The sequence below is a fragment of the Rhagoletis pomonella genome, unplaced genomic scaffold, assembly GCF_013731165.1.
Source record: "Rhagoletis pomonella isolate Grant_MI unplaced genomic scaffold, Rhpom_1.0 Rhpom_scaffold_00002, whole genome shotgun sequence".
Classification (NCBI taxonomy): domain Eukaryota; kingdom Metazoa; phylum Arthropoda; class Insecta; order Diptera; family Tephritidae; genus Rhagoletis; species Rhagoletis pomonella.
Genome location: NW_023458556.1, coordinates 58,346,336 through 58,360,631, shown reverse-complemented (window position 1 = coordinate 58,360,631; position 14,296 = coordinate 58,346,336). Strand labels below are relative to the sequence as shown.

Below are 14,296 nucleotides of genomic sequence, written 5' to 3'. Positions count from 1 at the left end.
AGAGTATGTGGTTAACTATTGAGATAATTAAGATTAGTAATAAGAGCGGAGTAAAGAGAAAGGGTGGTGGCTGAGGTCAGTATGTGACTATATTGTCAATAACTGGACTATAAAATCTGAGAAGCACCCCACGCTTTGTTTTCCGGTAAAATTAATTTCATTGTCAATTACTATAATCCTATTTTATGTTTGTTTTAAAAGATTAATTAAAGCAAGTAAGGGAACTTCCTATTAAACGAACTCTGTCGTACTGTCATCAGCAGCCGGATTGTAGTATTTGCTATCGCAATCGCCCCTAACAACAGGTAACTCTTGTGTTTTGTTTCTACAAAAAATTTTGCCTTTTCATCCCTCTCCTTAGCGTTCGTTGAAAGGGGCAATGAAGGGGCAACATTTTTTGGTAGAAATGAAAACGCCATAAAAGTGTGAAATCATTAGAAATTTGGCTAGTTTCAACACTTCTCTACACTGATCATATTATGCCGTGAGCATAGTGGATTACCAAAATCACAATCACAGCACAAACGAATGTTCTGAAGGCCTTGGGAGCTCAATTTCCAATTGGCTACAGGAAATGTGGTCCTTAAGCCCATGTGTCGAAGCATTTGCATCTTTAAGTCACTCCCAATCTCTAAAAACAAAAGCATAAAAAGTGTCATTAGTGTGGTTATCGAAAGCACTGTCTTTCACTTTTCGCTTACGCACGTCATTTCTTAAGTAAAACAACAGTTACCAACAAAAACCCAAGGGTTTTTATATACAGAAGTGAACTATCGGTCGGCACTGCACAAGGTAGTGTTATGCCACTGCTACTCCGGTCGCTGGCTGTTAAAAGTTAAATTATTATCAAAAAAAGGGAAGGTGTTCCAGCTTACTGGAAGTTTTAGCCTATGCAAACTCCAAAAAAAGAGGCAGTTATCAATTCGTCGGAATATTTTTTTTTTATATGAAAGAAGGTACGGAAGACGCTCAGCGAAAAAAAAAATTCAAAAATCACTGTCATACTAAAATTTCACGGGCTACAAACCGAATACTCCATCTTTTCTACGAAATCGAATTAAAAATTCAAAATTTTTATAAAAGTTTCTTGCATTTGCCCTAGTTCTATATGAATTTTAGTAAGGAAAATATAAGTAAATCAAATCGCGCAAACGTCAGGGTATACTTATTTTTTAAGCTCACAATTTACGAGTAACTGTATGTATCTTTTAGAAAGTGAAACTAATCTTTGTAATTTCTTCGTTATTTACACTTTCTAAAATATAGTTATATACAAATATTTAACTTAGTCTTACTTTTGACTAAACCCATTAATTTATTTTCCTACATTTTTCTTACAGAGCCACCTTGTAGTTTTCCTGGTTCACCAGCCCACAGTACAGTTGTCTTTTCCAATGCGAATTTAACGCATGGCACTGTTGCTTCCTACACCTGCGAGCGTGGCTTCGAGCTGCTGGGACCGGCGCGGCGTGTTTGCGATAAAGGTGCATGGGTGCCGGATGGCATACCATTTTGTGGTAAGTGTAAATGGAAATTGTAAATAAAATATTTATTTATTTATTTATGCAGCGATAGATAGCAATAACAGAGTTGAAAAAATATAAACAACTGCTGAATTATTTTAAAGAGATTGGCAATAAATTTTAAAGTGAAAAAAGAAAACATTGGAAAACAGATGCAAAAACAAAAAGGAGCATTTACAGACCAAAGATTTCAAACAAACAAAATTTACTACAAAGGCGGCCACCGATTTCCGTCATGGCTATGTCAAATTTCATGTTCAAACAAGGAAATTAACAAGTTTATCAAATTCAAGCTGCACCTTTTGCACTCACATATGTATGTATCTACAAACATAGCACAAATTTGCATGCTGGCGCACATAAGAAATAGTTAGACTCAGCTGGCCAATGTTGTTTGGACATTTGAACGGCAGAAAGGGGACAATTTTGTCATACGCACAGCACATTTTTTACCAAACTCGCGCACTGCGGCAGCTCTGTGTGGCGAATAACTATTTTATTTCTATGTTTTCATTTCATTTCTTTCTTCATAAACTGTGGTGTCACGCAAATGCAGCAATTAGTTGCTCAAATTGCTGACCACCGCAAACCGAAATTAAAGTGGAGCAGACAGCCATGGAACACGCACTCATCAACGTTATTGAATTTCAGCTGCTTTTTTCTACCAAATAAATTCTATTTGTTAAACTAAAGGTTTGCCATCGAAGTGTCAAACGAATCAATGTGCATTGATTATAAATATCGACATTATCTAGATATACATTAGGGTGGTGCTTAAAATAACAAAATTATGGGAACACCTTGTATTTTATTCTATGTACAAAATAAAGGCATTAATGAAAACTTTAAAATTTAGACAAAAATTTTAGGGTCACAAGGATTGGAAAAAAAAATTATTTTTTTTTTTTATTCGCGAAAATTTCACAAAATTTTAATTTTGGCCCCTCTAAATAAGCAAGTTTGGAAATTTATATGAAGTAGCTTCAATAATAGGTCAAATTTATCGGACAGAAAAAAATTCAAACCCTGGTAGCGATCCCTAATTTTTTTTTTTTATACCCGAGCGCACTTGTGCACAAGGGTATTATAACTTTGTTCACATAACGGTTGTTTGTAACAGGCAAAACGAATCGAGATAGATATAGACAAATGTATACATAAATGATCAGAATGAAAAGAGAAATCGATTAAGCGGTGACTGTCTGTCCGTCCGTCCGTCCGTCCGTCCGTCCGTCTGTCCGTCTGTGCACACGATAACTCGAGTAAAAATTGAGATATCCTAACGAAACTTGGTACGTGGATTTCTTTTGGGCATAGGACGGATGGTATTGAAAATGGGCGAAATCGGACAATAACCACGCCTGCCTCCCATATAACGGTAATTTTCAGAAATACGAAAATTGCGATATTTTAGTAACTACTGAAGATAATTCACTCAAAATTGACATTTACAATGAGTTTTAGACGAAAAATAAGAATATTAAAAAATTTTGGCAGATGGGCGTAGCCACGCCTACTTATGGTTACATGTGTATATCTTGGTAACCGCTGCACCAATTTCTTCCAAACTTGGCCAAGTTGTTGGTCCTGCTACAACATACCAAATGGCCGAAAATTTTTAAAATCGGACAATAACCACGCCCACATCCCATATAACGGTAATTTAGAAAAATACGAAATCCTCGATAAATCAGTAAATATTAAAGCTAATTTATTCAAAATAGATGGTGGCAATAATTTTTTACCAAGAAATACGCTTATGATACAATTTTGGAAAATGGGCGTGGGACCGCCCACTTATGATCACATATATGTATCTCGCTAACCGTTCTAGCAATTTGAACCAAACTCGGTATGGTTATTGTGCTTGCCACATAAAAGCAAAGCGATGAAAATTATTGAAATCGGACTAAAATTACGACCGCTTTTCATATAACGGTATATTTCAGAAATGCTTGAAACTGCAATATTTCGAAATTTAAGGACGCTAATTTACTTAAAATTTATACACCCCGGCTTATCGTGTAGCGGTAGCTTTCGGAAAGGTGGAAAACATATATTTAATAATTGCGCCGGGTATTTAATGTTCGGCTCCGCCGGAACTTAGAATTTCTTACTTGTTTAATTTAGAAATTTTCTTGTATGTCTTTGTTTTGCACGGAGAACAAAATAAAGGGGTTTCCCACATAAAATTTAGATGTTTATATTTTTAAAGACCACCCTAGTGTACATATCTATCTAACTTTGCCACTTGCGCATAGAAATTTGACGCCAGCCGCCTATATGGCGACTTTACCGTGCGTACCGGATCTATTTTTGCCACCCAGAAATATAAAAATATTCTGAATAGTTACTTAGGCATTTTTTGCACTTTTTTTCTTTACACTCTTACAACCACGCATTTCTACGCAGTCATGCTTTGCTTTTGTGTAAATACATATCTACTTATGTGTGCTATGTGCTAAAAATTTCACTCAAGTCTTGCAAGAATTAGATTATTAGCACACGAAATTGCTTGTATGCAAATTATTAAAATTAGGCCGCTTACTGGCTTGACTGGTAATTGGTAGAAGAACTACATAAACATTTACATATGTATATACATGTGTGCAACAAAAAACTTTTGAGATTTTGCTAAAAGCGAAAAGGTGCTAAATAAGCTAGCTACCAAAAGATTTGCGGAAGGCATTTCATTGTGGCTTTACCCAAGTAGCAAAGCGCACTGCGTACAGACAGGTAAATGAAGTGATTAAGAAAGTGCGAAAAACAAAAGTAATTGAGCGAAAGATAGTAGGCCTTTAAATTTACGAATACAAAGAGTTTGCAGCAAGTGGCATTCTCACTGCATATGTGTGCAGTTGAGTTTTAAGCAAATTGGAAGAATTACTTATTGTTTAAGTAAACCAGTGCAATGCCCGTCTTCATGTAGTCCAAAGCTATTTTTTTTTGTTATATAATTCAAGTAAGCATTTAATATTTTACAAAAATTTGTATACAAATTTTATTGAGCTTCGTCCAAAATTCAATGTAACAAAAGACTTAAGACGCAAACTTGGCTGTTAAGATTGAACTAAATCAGTTAGAGAGCACCAGTAATAAGTCTGCAATTTGATATTTCCGCTTAAATTTTACCCAAAAAATGAAATAGCTGCTCTAATTTGACGAAGAGAAATTTCAAAAATAATGTTCTAGAACACGGCATTGCAATGCTTTGCAAGAAAGTATTTTGCTTCATCAATGTCAAGTAGTAATATCTAGTACCACGGCATCAATAAAGCCGCCGTCAAGTTGAATCTGAAGTTGTAATTAGTTTCAATAAAACCAGCCAATAAGTATCTTTTCAATCAAATAACGCACAATCTGGTATTTGTGCCGAAAATCTGGCCAAAAATTGTTGTATCGTTTTTTTTTTTTATTGTTTCGTATTTCGTTAGAATATTTAGTAATAATAGCTTGGCGCTTACACACATATGTTAATGTTTGGCCGAGCTTCGCCTTCGATTTGTGGCGTGCGCCTTAAAGTTTTCACACAAAGGGGAGAACCTATAGCTTTGCGCCGTCTCCGAACGGCAGTTTTTCATGTCTAGAAATACACTCGGAGGTTTGCCATTGCCGACCGCTGTTAAGAAAAAGCCTTTTTTCTATATTTTTTTGCGATGTTGCTTTGACCAGGGCTTGAACCCAGGCTCTGCGGAGTGGAAGCGCGCACTGCTTACCACTACACCACAGCAGCCGCCCATACTAATTATACATTACAAAATTTCCGGTGAAAGTCTTCACCGAACAACGATGTGCGTTTCCGGTACTTCAAGTTTCACAGGGCGAAAATTTGTTCCAGCGTTTATTAGCTACTAGAATGAATGGTTTGATCTCTAACATACTGTTTATAAGTGGCTACTGCTATACCTTACCGAGTTATGGGGTGGTCGTACCTCTTCTTGTCAATTCGCGAGCTTTGATTTTATACTTAATACCTCGGTGCACAGGAACTCATATGAGGAGAATTCTAGTTACATATGTTTTCGCTCAAAGATCTACGGCATTTAGGAAGAGAATTTTCATTGTCTATGTGTGAGTCTTAAGCTTTCAGGAATGCCAGACTATGAGAGAATATCTAATAGCCTTACAAAAACATGCAACGGTACCAGGCAGTATGATCTCGATGCCCAAATGACATCGACTGTGATAATTCTCTTCAAATTGCGGTACAAGCACAACATTTTAGCTATATACGTTTAGAACGTAGCAAAATAACTTATCGGGGAATTCTCTCCTATTTCACCTGCTTTGAAAAAGGCATAGGTTCGGCTTGAAATGCTGGTATAAATTCCTTTCGAGGTAATTTTTATTGGCAACCATTATTTAACACTATCAAAAATATTTATTTTTTTTAGGTGCATGCATCTAATTTTACATAAGTATTATTTTCCTATAAATAGGTACAATTTAACAAACTACAGAGATTTCATCCTTAGTGCGAAATATACTTTTATTACCTCAGCGTCTGTATGGACGCTCCAAATCGTCAAAGATATGGTTACCGGTCCGCGGAAGGGGGTCCACCGAAACCAGTTAAAATTTTAAAGTAGTTCGCAAGAAAAAAGGTTGGGAAGCTCTGGTTTAAGGCAACCGTAATTTCCATTTACCTACCTTCAAAGACAAAAAACCGTTGTTGCTTACACCGTTGATGGTGATGATAATTATGTTGCATGCAGCAGATTAGCCATCACAGCATCTGTCACAGTAACATTGTCAAGTACATGAAGACACCGAATGCAAATAGGTAAACAACAGAGCTGACACTTTGCTATAAGCAAAAACAACTACAGCTCACACAAGCATGCATGCAAATACTTAGGTACTTACATTCATACATACATATGCACATATATGTATATACACATAGGTATGCGCCTACTACGCCTGCATGTAATCATTCTACTTAAATAGCATGAAAATGGATAGCATCAAGAAACGGTGTTGTGTGTCGCCCCAAAGGCAAGTTTGAAGTCGGAGTAGGTCAGTGGTATGAATGTACATATTTACATACATATATGCATATTCCCGTCAGGTAGAAAATGGCACACATTTCCAACATCGGCAGCAACGGCGAGTACATAAAAAATATAAAACCAAAAGCATGAAAAATTACGGGAATGCCGCAGTTAGCTAGAAAGTACTTGCCGCTTGCTATGCAGATGTTAATTCATCGCTATACGTATGTATGTATTTCTTTGCTGGAAAAGGTCAAGGTTGATATGGTATGCAAATGGTGTTGTGTGTATACCAACGGTGACCGTTCGTAACGATTTTGGTGGGACAGTACCGATTTTGAGAAAATTGTCCCGCTGGGAATTTTTTTTTAAGTCGGGACGTATTTTCATATTTGTACCGATTAAGTCCCAATTTTCAGTGTCTCCTTTATTCATTTATTAAGACTCTCCCTATATTCTGGCCCCAAAAAAGAAATGTTTCGTACAAGGGAGGCAGCACTTTCGTTATCACAAAGGATATAGAATAAATATTAGTGTGCCATAAACATAGCCAGCATCCTTATTAATAATATGTATATACAATTAATGAAATTATAAAAATTAATACATACTTATGCCCTCAAAAAAATCGTGAATGTGAAAAACATAATTGATATTTGGTAAATTTTGTGGAAGGAGTTGCTCATTTTCTCCATACAAAAAATTTGTTGAACTCTTACTGTGTATGAAAGAAAATGCGCGAACAAAAAATTGCCAAAAATCAAATGTAAGTTCTTCCAACTTTCCCTTGATTATACTTTTTATTCTAAAAGCAAAATTGTATGTTCGGACTCGATGCTTTAGAAGTGTCCCGATTTTTTGCCACAGAAATCTGGTCACCGTATGTATACCACATACATTTTATATGTGTTTGTATGTATGTACTAGTAGTTGTTATATGGCAAGCTAATGTTTATATTTGTTTTTGTCGGCTTATGATCCGTCGTGCAGGCGTTGATGTCACCATAAACATAACTCCCCTGCAACCGACTAAACTTTGTGGGAATGTAAGCACTTTTTCGAGCACTTTCATTATTGTTGTTGCTTCAGCGCATAGCACACAGCACACAGCATATGAGCTTGCAATTATTTACATATGTATATACATTCTAGCGCAGATATGGGACAGTGAATGTTTTACTCATAAATATGTTATTAACCGTTGAGATTGCGCTTTTTGCATACAAACATATTTTTTTTGTTTATCTACTTATTTTTTTGTGACTGGGAAAGTAAAGTGCGGACATATCGCTGTGGGAAAAATTGCAATTACACTTAGGCCGCATGTGAGTATGCATGCATAGATGTATTTATAAAGGCTTGTAATTTATATTTTTTATAGAGAATGACATACATAAGTATATACATTAGACTGCATCACTCCCCGTATAAAAAAATCGGCACTGTATTTCCATTGGAATTATAAAACCTATTATATTTTAAGACGTCCACCAAAATATTTCTTAAAAAAAATAAAGTTTATCTCCAAACATTGAGTTTTTAATGAATAAAAATGGTTTCATAAGGATTTTTTTGAAAAAAAAAAATTGGGAAATGAACGATTTTTTTTGGCACAGAAATAAAAAAGAGTGGGAAAATACCTTTCTACTGCAACCCCATAAGTCTAAGTCAGAAGAGTTTTGGCCCAGTTATTCAAGTTTTTCGTAAATCTCTTCTCTGAAAAAAGATAAAAAAAAAAGTATCAAAAATCTTATTATTACGATTCCGTTAAAAAGATTTTTAAATATTTTTATGCAGATTTTTTAAGCTTAATCTGGTTGGTCATCTGAGGATTTTATTTTTATTCATAAAAAAATCCGTTTTTCGAGGTCTTTTAAAACCGGTCCAACGCACCGAAATATTTTGGTGGACGTCTTCAAATATAATAAGTTTTGTAATCCGGGCGGAAAAACCGTAAATTTTTTGGTGATGCAGTATAATATACATACATAGTTTTTAAGTGAGCTTCTTTTATGGAAAGGCGATAATTCTTCGTGTGAGGTAAACTTGAAATTTTTGTTAAAAAGCAAAAAATTCAATTAAAAAGTAAATTTAGAATTTGTATGTCAAATGTCATGGCATGACATAAAAAGTAAACTTAGCCAAATAATATGGTATAACATAAAAATATAATTTTCCCATTTAAAATGTACATTTAGAATTTATTAGTCAAGAATTATAAAAAATACTTATTTAAAATTTAAATTAAAATGACAATTAGAATAAGGGGCTTTTAGCGTATTAATTGCAGACTGCATCGCATCTTTGGTACATTGAAATATTCATTTCTCAGCGAAATAAAGTTGAGAGCTTTTTCAGATATGTCAAAATTATGCGCAAACTCCTTCCAGAAATAGCTTTTGCGCTTAGCTGGGAGACAGCCGATACTGTTAAAGCTGGGCAGAAATGATACTAAACGCCCACGATAACGAATGCGAGAACGAATACAGATTCGATCACGAATACGAAAACTAAAACGAATACCAAGACCAATACGACGAGTAAGAGCATTATGAGGGGGAAGAAAAATACCAAAACGAAGGCCAACCAAAGACGATGACGAATACGAAGAAAATCGTGGAGAGGGATATGACCACGAGTACGAATACGAGAAGAAAACGAATATGGAAAAAAATGTGATGACCAATACGATTACGAAAACCAAGACGAACACGAAGACAAATACGAATGCAAAAACGAATACGAAGACGAATGCGACGAGTAAGAGGAATATGAATAAGAAAACAAAGACGAATACGAAGACGAAAACCAAGCCAAACGCAAATACGATTACAAATATGAATACGAAGACGAATGCGAATAGTTTAAGAAAGTAAAGACAGGGTTGAATACGAATACAAAGACAAGGGCGAATGCGAAGATGAGTACTAAGACAAATTTCTGCAATATGAAATGAGCCAGGAAAGAATCGAGATAAGTTTTACCTCTGGAGTGTGGTCCAGACCTAAGTCATTTCTCTCACTATGAAAATGATTTTAGAAAAAATGGCTTATTGAGAAACTGTGAGCCATTAAACTGTAATGTAAACAGTGGCGGATTTATCGTACAGGCAACATAGGCTGAAGCCTAGGGCGGCAGAATTAAGGGGCGGCAAAATTTAAGACAGCTAAATTAAAAGAAAAAAATTTATTTGGATTCAGCTGCACTTGAAATTGTGTTTGTGTCTGTAAAATATTATTAATGATTCATCTCATTCAATACAATTCAAAATTAGAATTACGCTGCGAATTTTTCCTTAGTATAGCAGTCGTTGAAATTTCCATTTAACTTTCATTCACGCGGCTTAGAAACCTGACGGCGCGCCTGCGCGTGACGCAAAGAAACAGCCGACACGCTGCCCCGAGAACGAGAATCATCTAAAAGGTTACCACACTTGACAACACTGCCGAAAAACGAGCGTGCATTATTTGATATATATATATATATTTTTTTTTCGTGAAAAAAGGGCGGCAAGTTATGAATTGCCTAGGGGCGGCAAATATTTAAATCCGCCACTGAATGTAAATAAACAGAAAACCTGTCGAATTTCTACAGTAGCTGGCCCTTCTAGTTTTGATTATATTTTCATTTGATGTATAACTGTTTTTTTTTTGTTGTTTGGGCATAAAACCCCGAAAAATTTTGAATGAAAATTTGCTTGGGGTGCGTGCTTTTTTTTTGTTTTTCGAGCAGAAAAGAAATTATAGACAATTTGCAAATTAAACGATGCGTAATCTTTGGGATGTTTTCATTGGGTGGGGTTTTAACGTGGCGGGACCCAAACCCCAAAAAAAAACAAAATCTTTTTATACCCGAGCGCACTTGTGCACAAGGGTATTATAACTTTGTTCACATAACGGTTGTTTGTAACAGGCAAAACGAATCGATATAGATATAGACAAATGTATACATAAATGATCAGAATGAAAAGAGAAATCGATTAAGCGGTGACTGTCTGTCCGTCCGTCCGTCCGTCCGTCCGTCCGTCCGTCCGTCCGTCTGTGCACACGATAACTCGAGTAAAAATTGAGATATCTTAACGAAACTTGGTACATGGACTTCTTTTGGGCATAGGACGGATGGTATTGAAAATGGGCGAAATTGGACAATAACCACGCCTACCTCCCATATAACGGTAATTTTCAGAAATACGAAAAGTGCGATATTTTAGTAACTACTGAAGATAATTCACTCAAAATTGATATTTACAATGAGTTTTAGACGAAAAATAAGAATATTAAAAAATTTTGGCAAATGGGCGTAGCCACGCCTACTTATGGTTACATGTGTATATCTTGGCAACCGATGCACCAATTTCTTCCAAACTTGGCACAGTTGTTAGTCCTGCTACAGCATACCAAATGGCCGAAAATTTTTAAAATCGGACAATAACCACGCCCACATCCCATATAACGGTAATTTAGAAAAATACTAAATCATCGATAAATCAGTAAATATTAAAGCTAATTTATTCAAAATTGATGGTTGTAACAATTTTTTACCAAGAAATACGCTTATGATACAATTTTGGAAAATGGGCGTGGCGCCGCCCACTTACGATCACATATATGTATCTCGCTAACCGTTCTAGCAATTTGAACCAAACTCGGTACGGTTATTGTGCTTGCCACATAAAAGCAAAAAGTTGAAAATTATTGAAATCGGACTAAAATAACGACCGCTTTTCATATAACGGTATATTTCAGAAATGCTTGAAACTGCAATACTTCGAAATTTAAGGACGCTAATTTACTTAAAATAAATACACCCCGGCTTATCGTGTAGCGGTAGCTTTCGGAAAGGTGGAAAACATATTTTTAATAATTGCGCCGGGTATTTAATGTTCGGCTCCGCCCGAACTTAGACTTTCTTACTTGTTGATGTTTTATTTTTCGAAAATTAACCGGGTTCAACAGGCAATGCAATAGACATTGCTTATAATGAGTTCTCAAAATTAAAAAATTTAGTTCATGGATTTTTATCTTCATACCGAAAAGATATTAAAACAAATACAATTTTTTTACATACCCGTAATTAAGCTTTTGAGTGAGTATGTTTGTTGTTCTTTCACGCTCAAACGACTTAATGGATCACAATGGAATTCGGCGCACTGAAGGCTTATACACTAGGTTAACATATGAATTTTTTTAAAGAGAGTTACCAGCTTTTTCAAGAAATAGAGTCAGTCAATTAATAAGTTAAATGAAATATTGCAACTGTGTGGGTGACACAAGAAGGAGTTCCAAAACGATTTATTTCGATACTATTTTCAAAGGGTTTCCACCTACATATTCAAAAAGTTTAAATCAGTTAAATAAAAAGGATAAACGAAATTTGTATATGGGTATCAAATAAAAGACGTTGAAGTAGGTTGCCATCTGTTAAGAATAAATAACTTAATCATTTTAATTAACAAGTTCAATAAAATATCCAAAAATGGGTATCAAACGCGAAACATTTTAATAAAGCTCTATCTATTTCGAAAATATTACCTTTAAAAGCGAAGGTTTGTGAGTGATTGTGTAAGTGTTTGTTGCTCTTTCTCTTGGACATTTCTTTGAAGTGGGTTGCCACTTAGTTAAGAAAAAAATTTTTACTTAAACTATAAGTTTAAGAAATTGTACAAAATTAAATATGCCGAACAACCGAGATTAAACTATTTTTTAGAACGAAAACATATTTAATAGGATCGCTCCATATTTAAAAAATATGTAATCCACTTTATTATTTTGGAAATGTTTGAAATGTATTTAAAACCCAAATTCAATTTTTCCTTAAATTAAATATAGTATTACAATATGGAAGTTAATCGAAAGAGCTATGAGGCAAGAAAATATTTTTTAAAACCATATAAATCCAAGTTCAATCTTTGTGCAATATTAAAAAAAGTCAATAAACCAGTATGTACTAATGTAATAATGAGTATGTACTTTTCTTGCACATTCAATTTTATTATAATAAAGTGGAAGTTTAAATTAGCTCCGGCTTACAGTTGATTTTAGGATTTTTTTTTTGTTGACGATGTCAGTCATTTACTTCCACTCAAAGTATAGTATGTGCGACAATTTTTTTTATATGGAAAAAATGAGCAACGCCTTCACCAAAAAGTATTCCAAAAATTTATTATATTAAAATGGAATGGACTACAAAACTGACTGCCCCCAAACTTTTGCGAAAGCTTGTTGATTTTATTTAAATGTTGCACGAAGATTGAAACTTGGATTTACATGGTTTTTGTTAAAAAATATACTATATTTTTGTAAACAAATAATTAAAAAAATATTCAGACAAGTAATTTTTAAGCAAAAAATAAAACCAACTTCAATTCTCTTATAAAATTTTTACATTATCGGATTTAAACCAAATTAACACCTTTCCTTAAAAAAAAACATAATTATAAAAATCGGGTAACGTGATCCAAAGTTATGCCTTAACATACATAAAAAAAACTTCCTATGAATTGATAACCTTCTCCTTTTTGTGGTGTCGGTTAATAAATGGTCAAATCTTGTAAATATGTACGAAATTTACTATGTTTTTGTATAATTTAGTTGCAAATTTATTTGAAATTCGAAATATTAAACAAATTTTTTTAATAAATTGCATTACTTTCGGGAATATAATTTCAATTTTTTTTTTGGTAACAGTTGAAATCGTAAATATAAACCAAACCTCATTTGAGCGGAACTTCGGGCAAAACCTAGTACGTCATATTTGCCGATTTGTCGGTGAAGTAACGGGTGATTTTTTTGAGGTTAGGATTTTCATGCATTAGTATTTGACAGATCACGTGGGATTTCAGACATGGTGTCAAAGAGAAAGATGCTCAGTATGCTTTGACATTTCATCATGAATAGACTTACTAACGAGCAACGCTTGCAAATCATTGAATTTTATTACCAAAATCAGTGTTCGGTTCGAAATGTGTTTCGCGCGTCCGATTTATGGTCTACATAATCGACCAAGTGAGCAAACAATTAATGCGATTGTGACCAAGTTTCGCACTCAGTTTACTTTATTGGACATTTATTGGACATTGGACGAATGCGTACAGTGCGTACAGAAGAGAATATTGCGTCTGTTTCTGAGAGTGTTGCTGAAGACCGTGAAATGTCGATTCGTCGCCGTTCGCAGCAATTGGGTTTGCGAAACACATTTCGAACCGAACACTGATTTTGGTAATAAAATTCAATGATTTGCAAGCGTTGCTCGTTAGTAAGTCTATTCATGATGAAATGTCAAAGCATACTGAGCATCTTTCTCTTTGACACCATGTCTGAAATCCCACGTGATCTGTCAAATACTAATGCATGAAAATCCTAACCTCAAAAAAATCACCCGTTAGTATAATCAACTTGCTATCCAGACTAAACCAGCTGTCTCGGGTGGCTCAGAGACCTTGATGACCACACAGAATTTATCGTCTCGCGTTCATGTTAAAATTCAGTTTTCTTGCTTACGTTCAGTTTTTGAACAACAAAGAAAAATCTTTAGCAGCCCATCCATTGTGGACAGACATATTTAACTGGCGAGCATGCGCAAATGCTCAACGCAAGCAGGTTACAGAGGAATTCAATTAAATTTAACACACAATGCAATGTGTTGCAGACCAGTTTGCAACAATGTTTCTAAACAATAACAACTACCACCAACTGACAGATAGCAGACGAACGACAACCGACCATAACTGTTTTTTTTTAAGTAATTCATTGGATAACAACGAAAATCGATTACGGCTGA

General features: G+C 34.8%; 1 protein-coding gene across 1 annotated transcript in view; it reads left to right on the top strand.

Moving 5' to 3' along the window:
• LOC118733870 overlaps positions 1–14,296 on the top strand; it is a 189,911-nt gene that overhangs the window by 143,985 nt on the left and 31,630 nt on the right. The window contains exon 3 of the mRNA XM_036463492.1: positions 1,341–1,517. Coding sequence (XP_036319385.1) covers positions 1,341–1,517 — 177 coding nt within the window. The remainder of the gene's footprint in view (positions 1–1,340; positions 1,518–14,296) is intronic.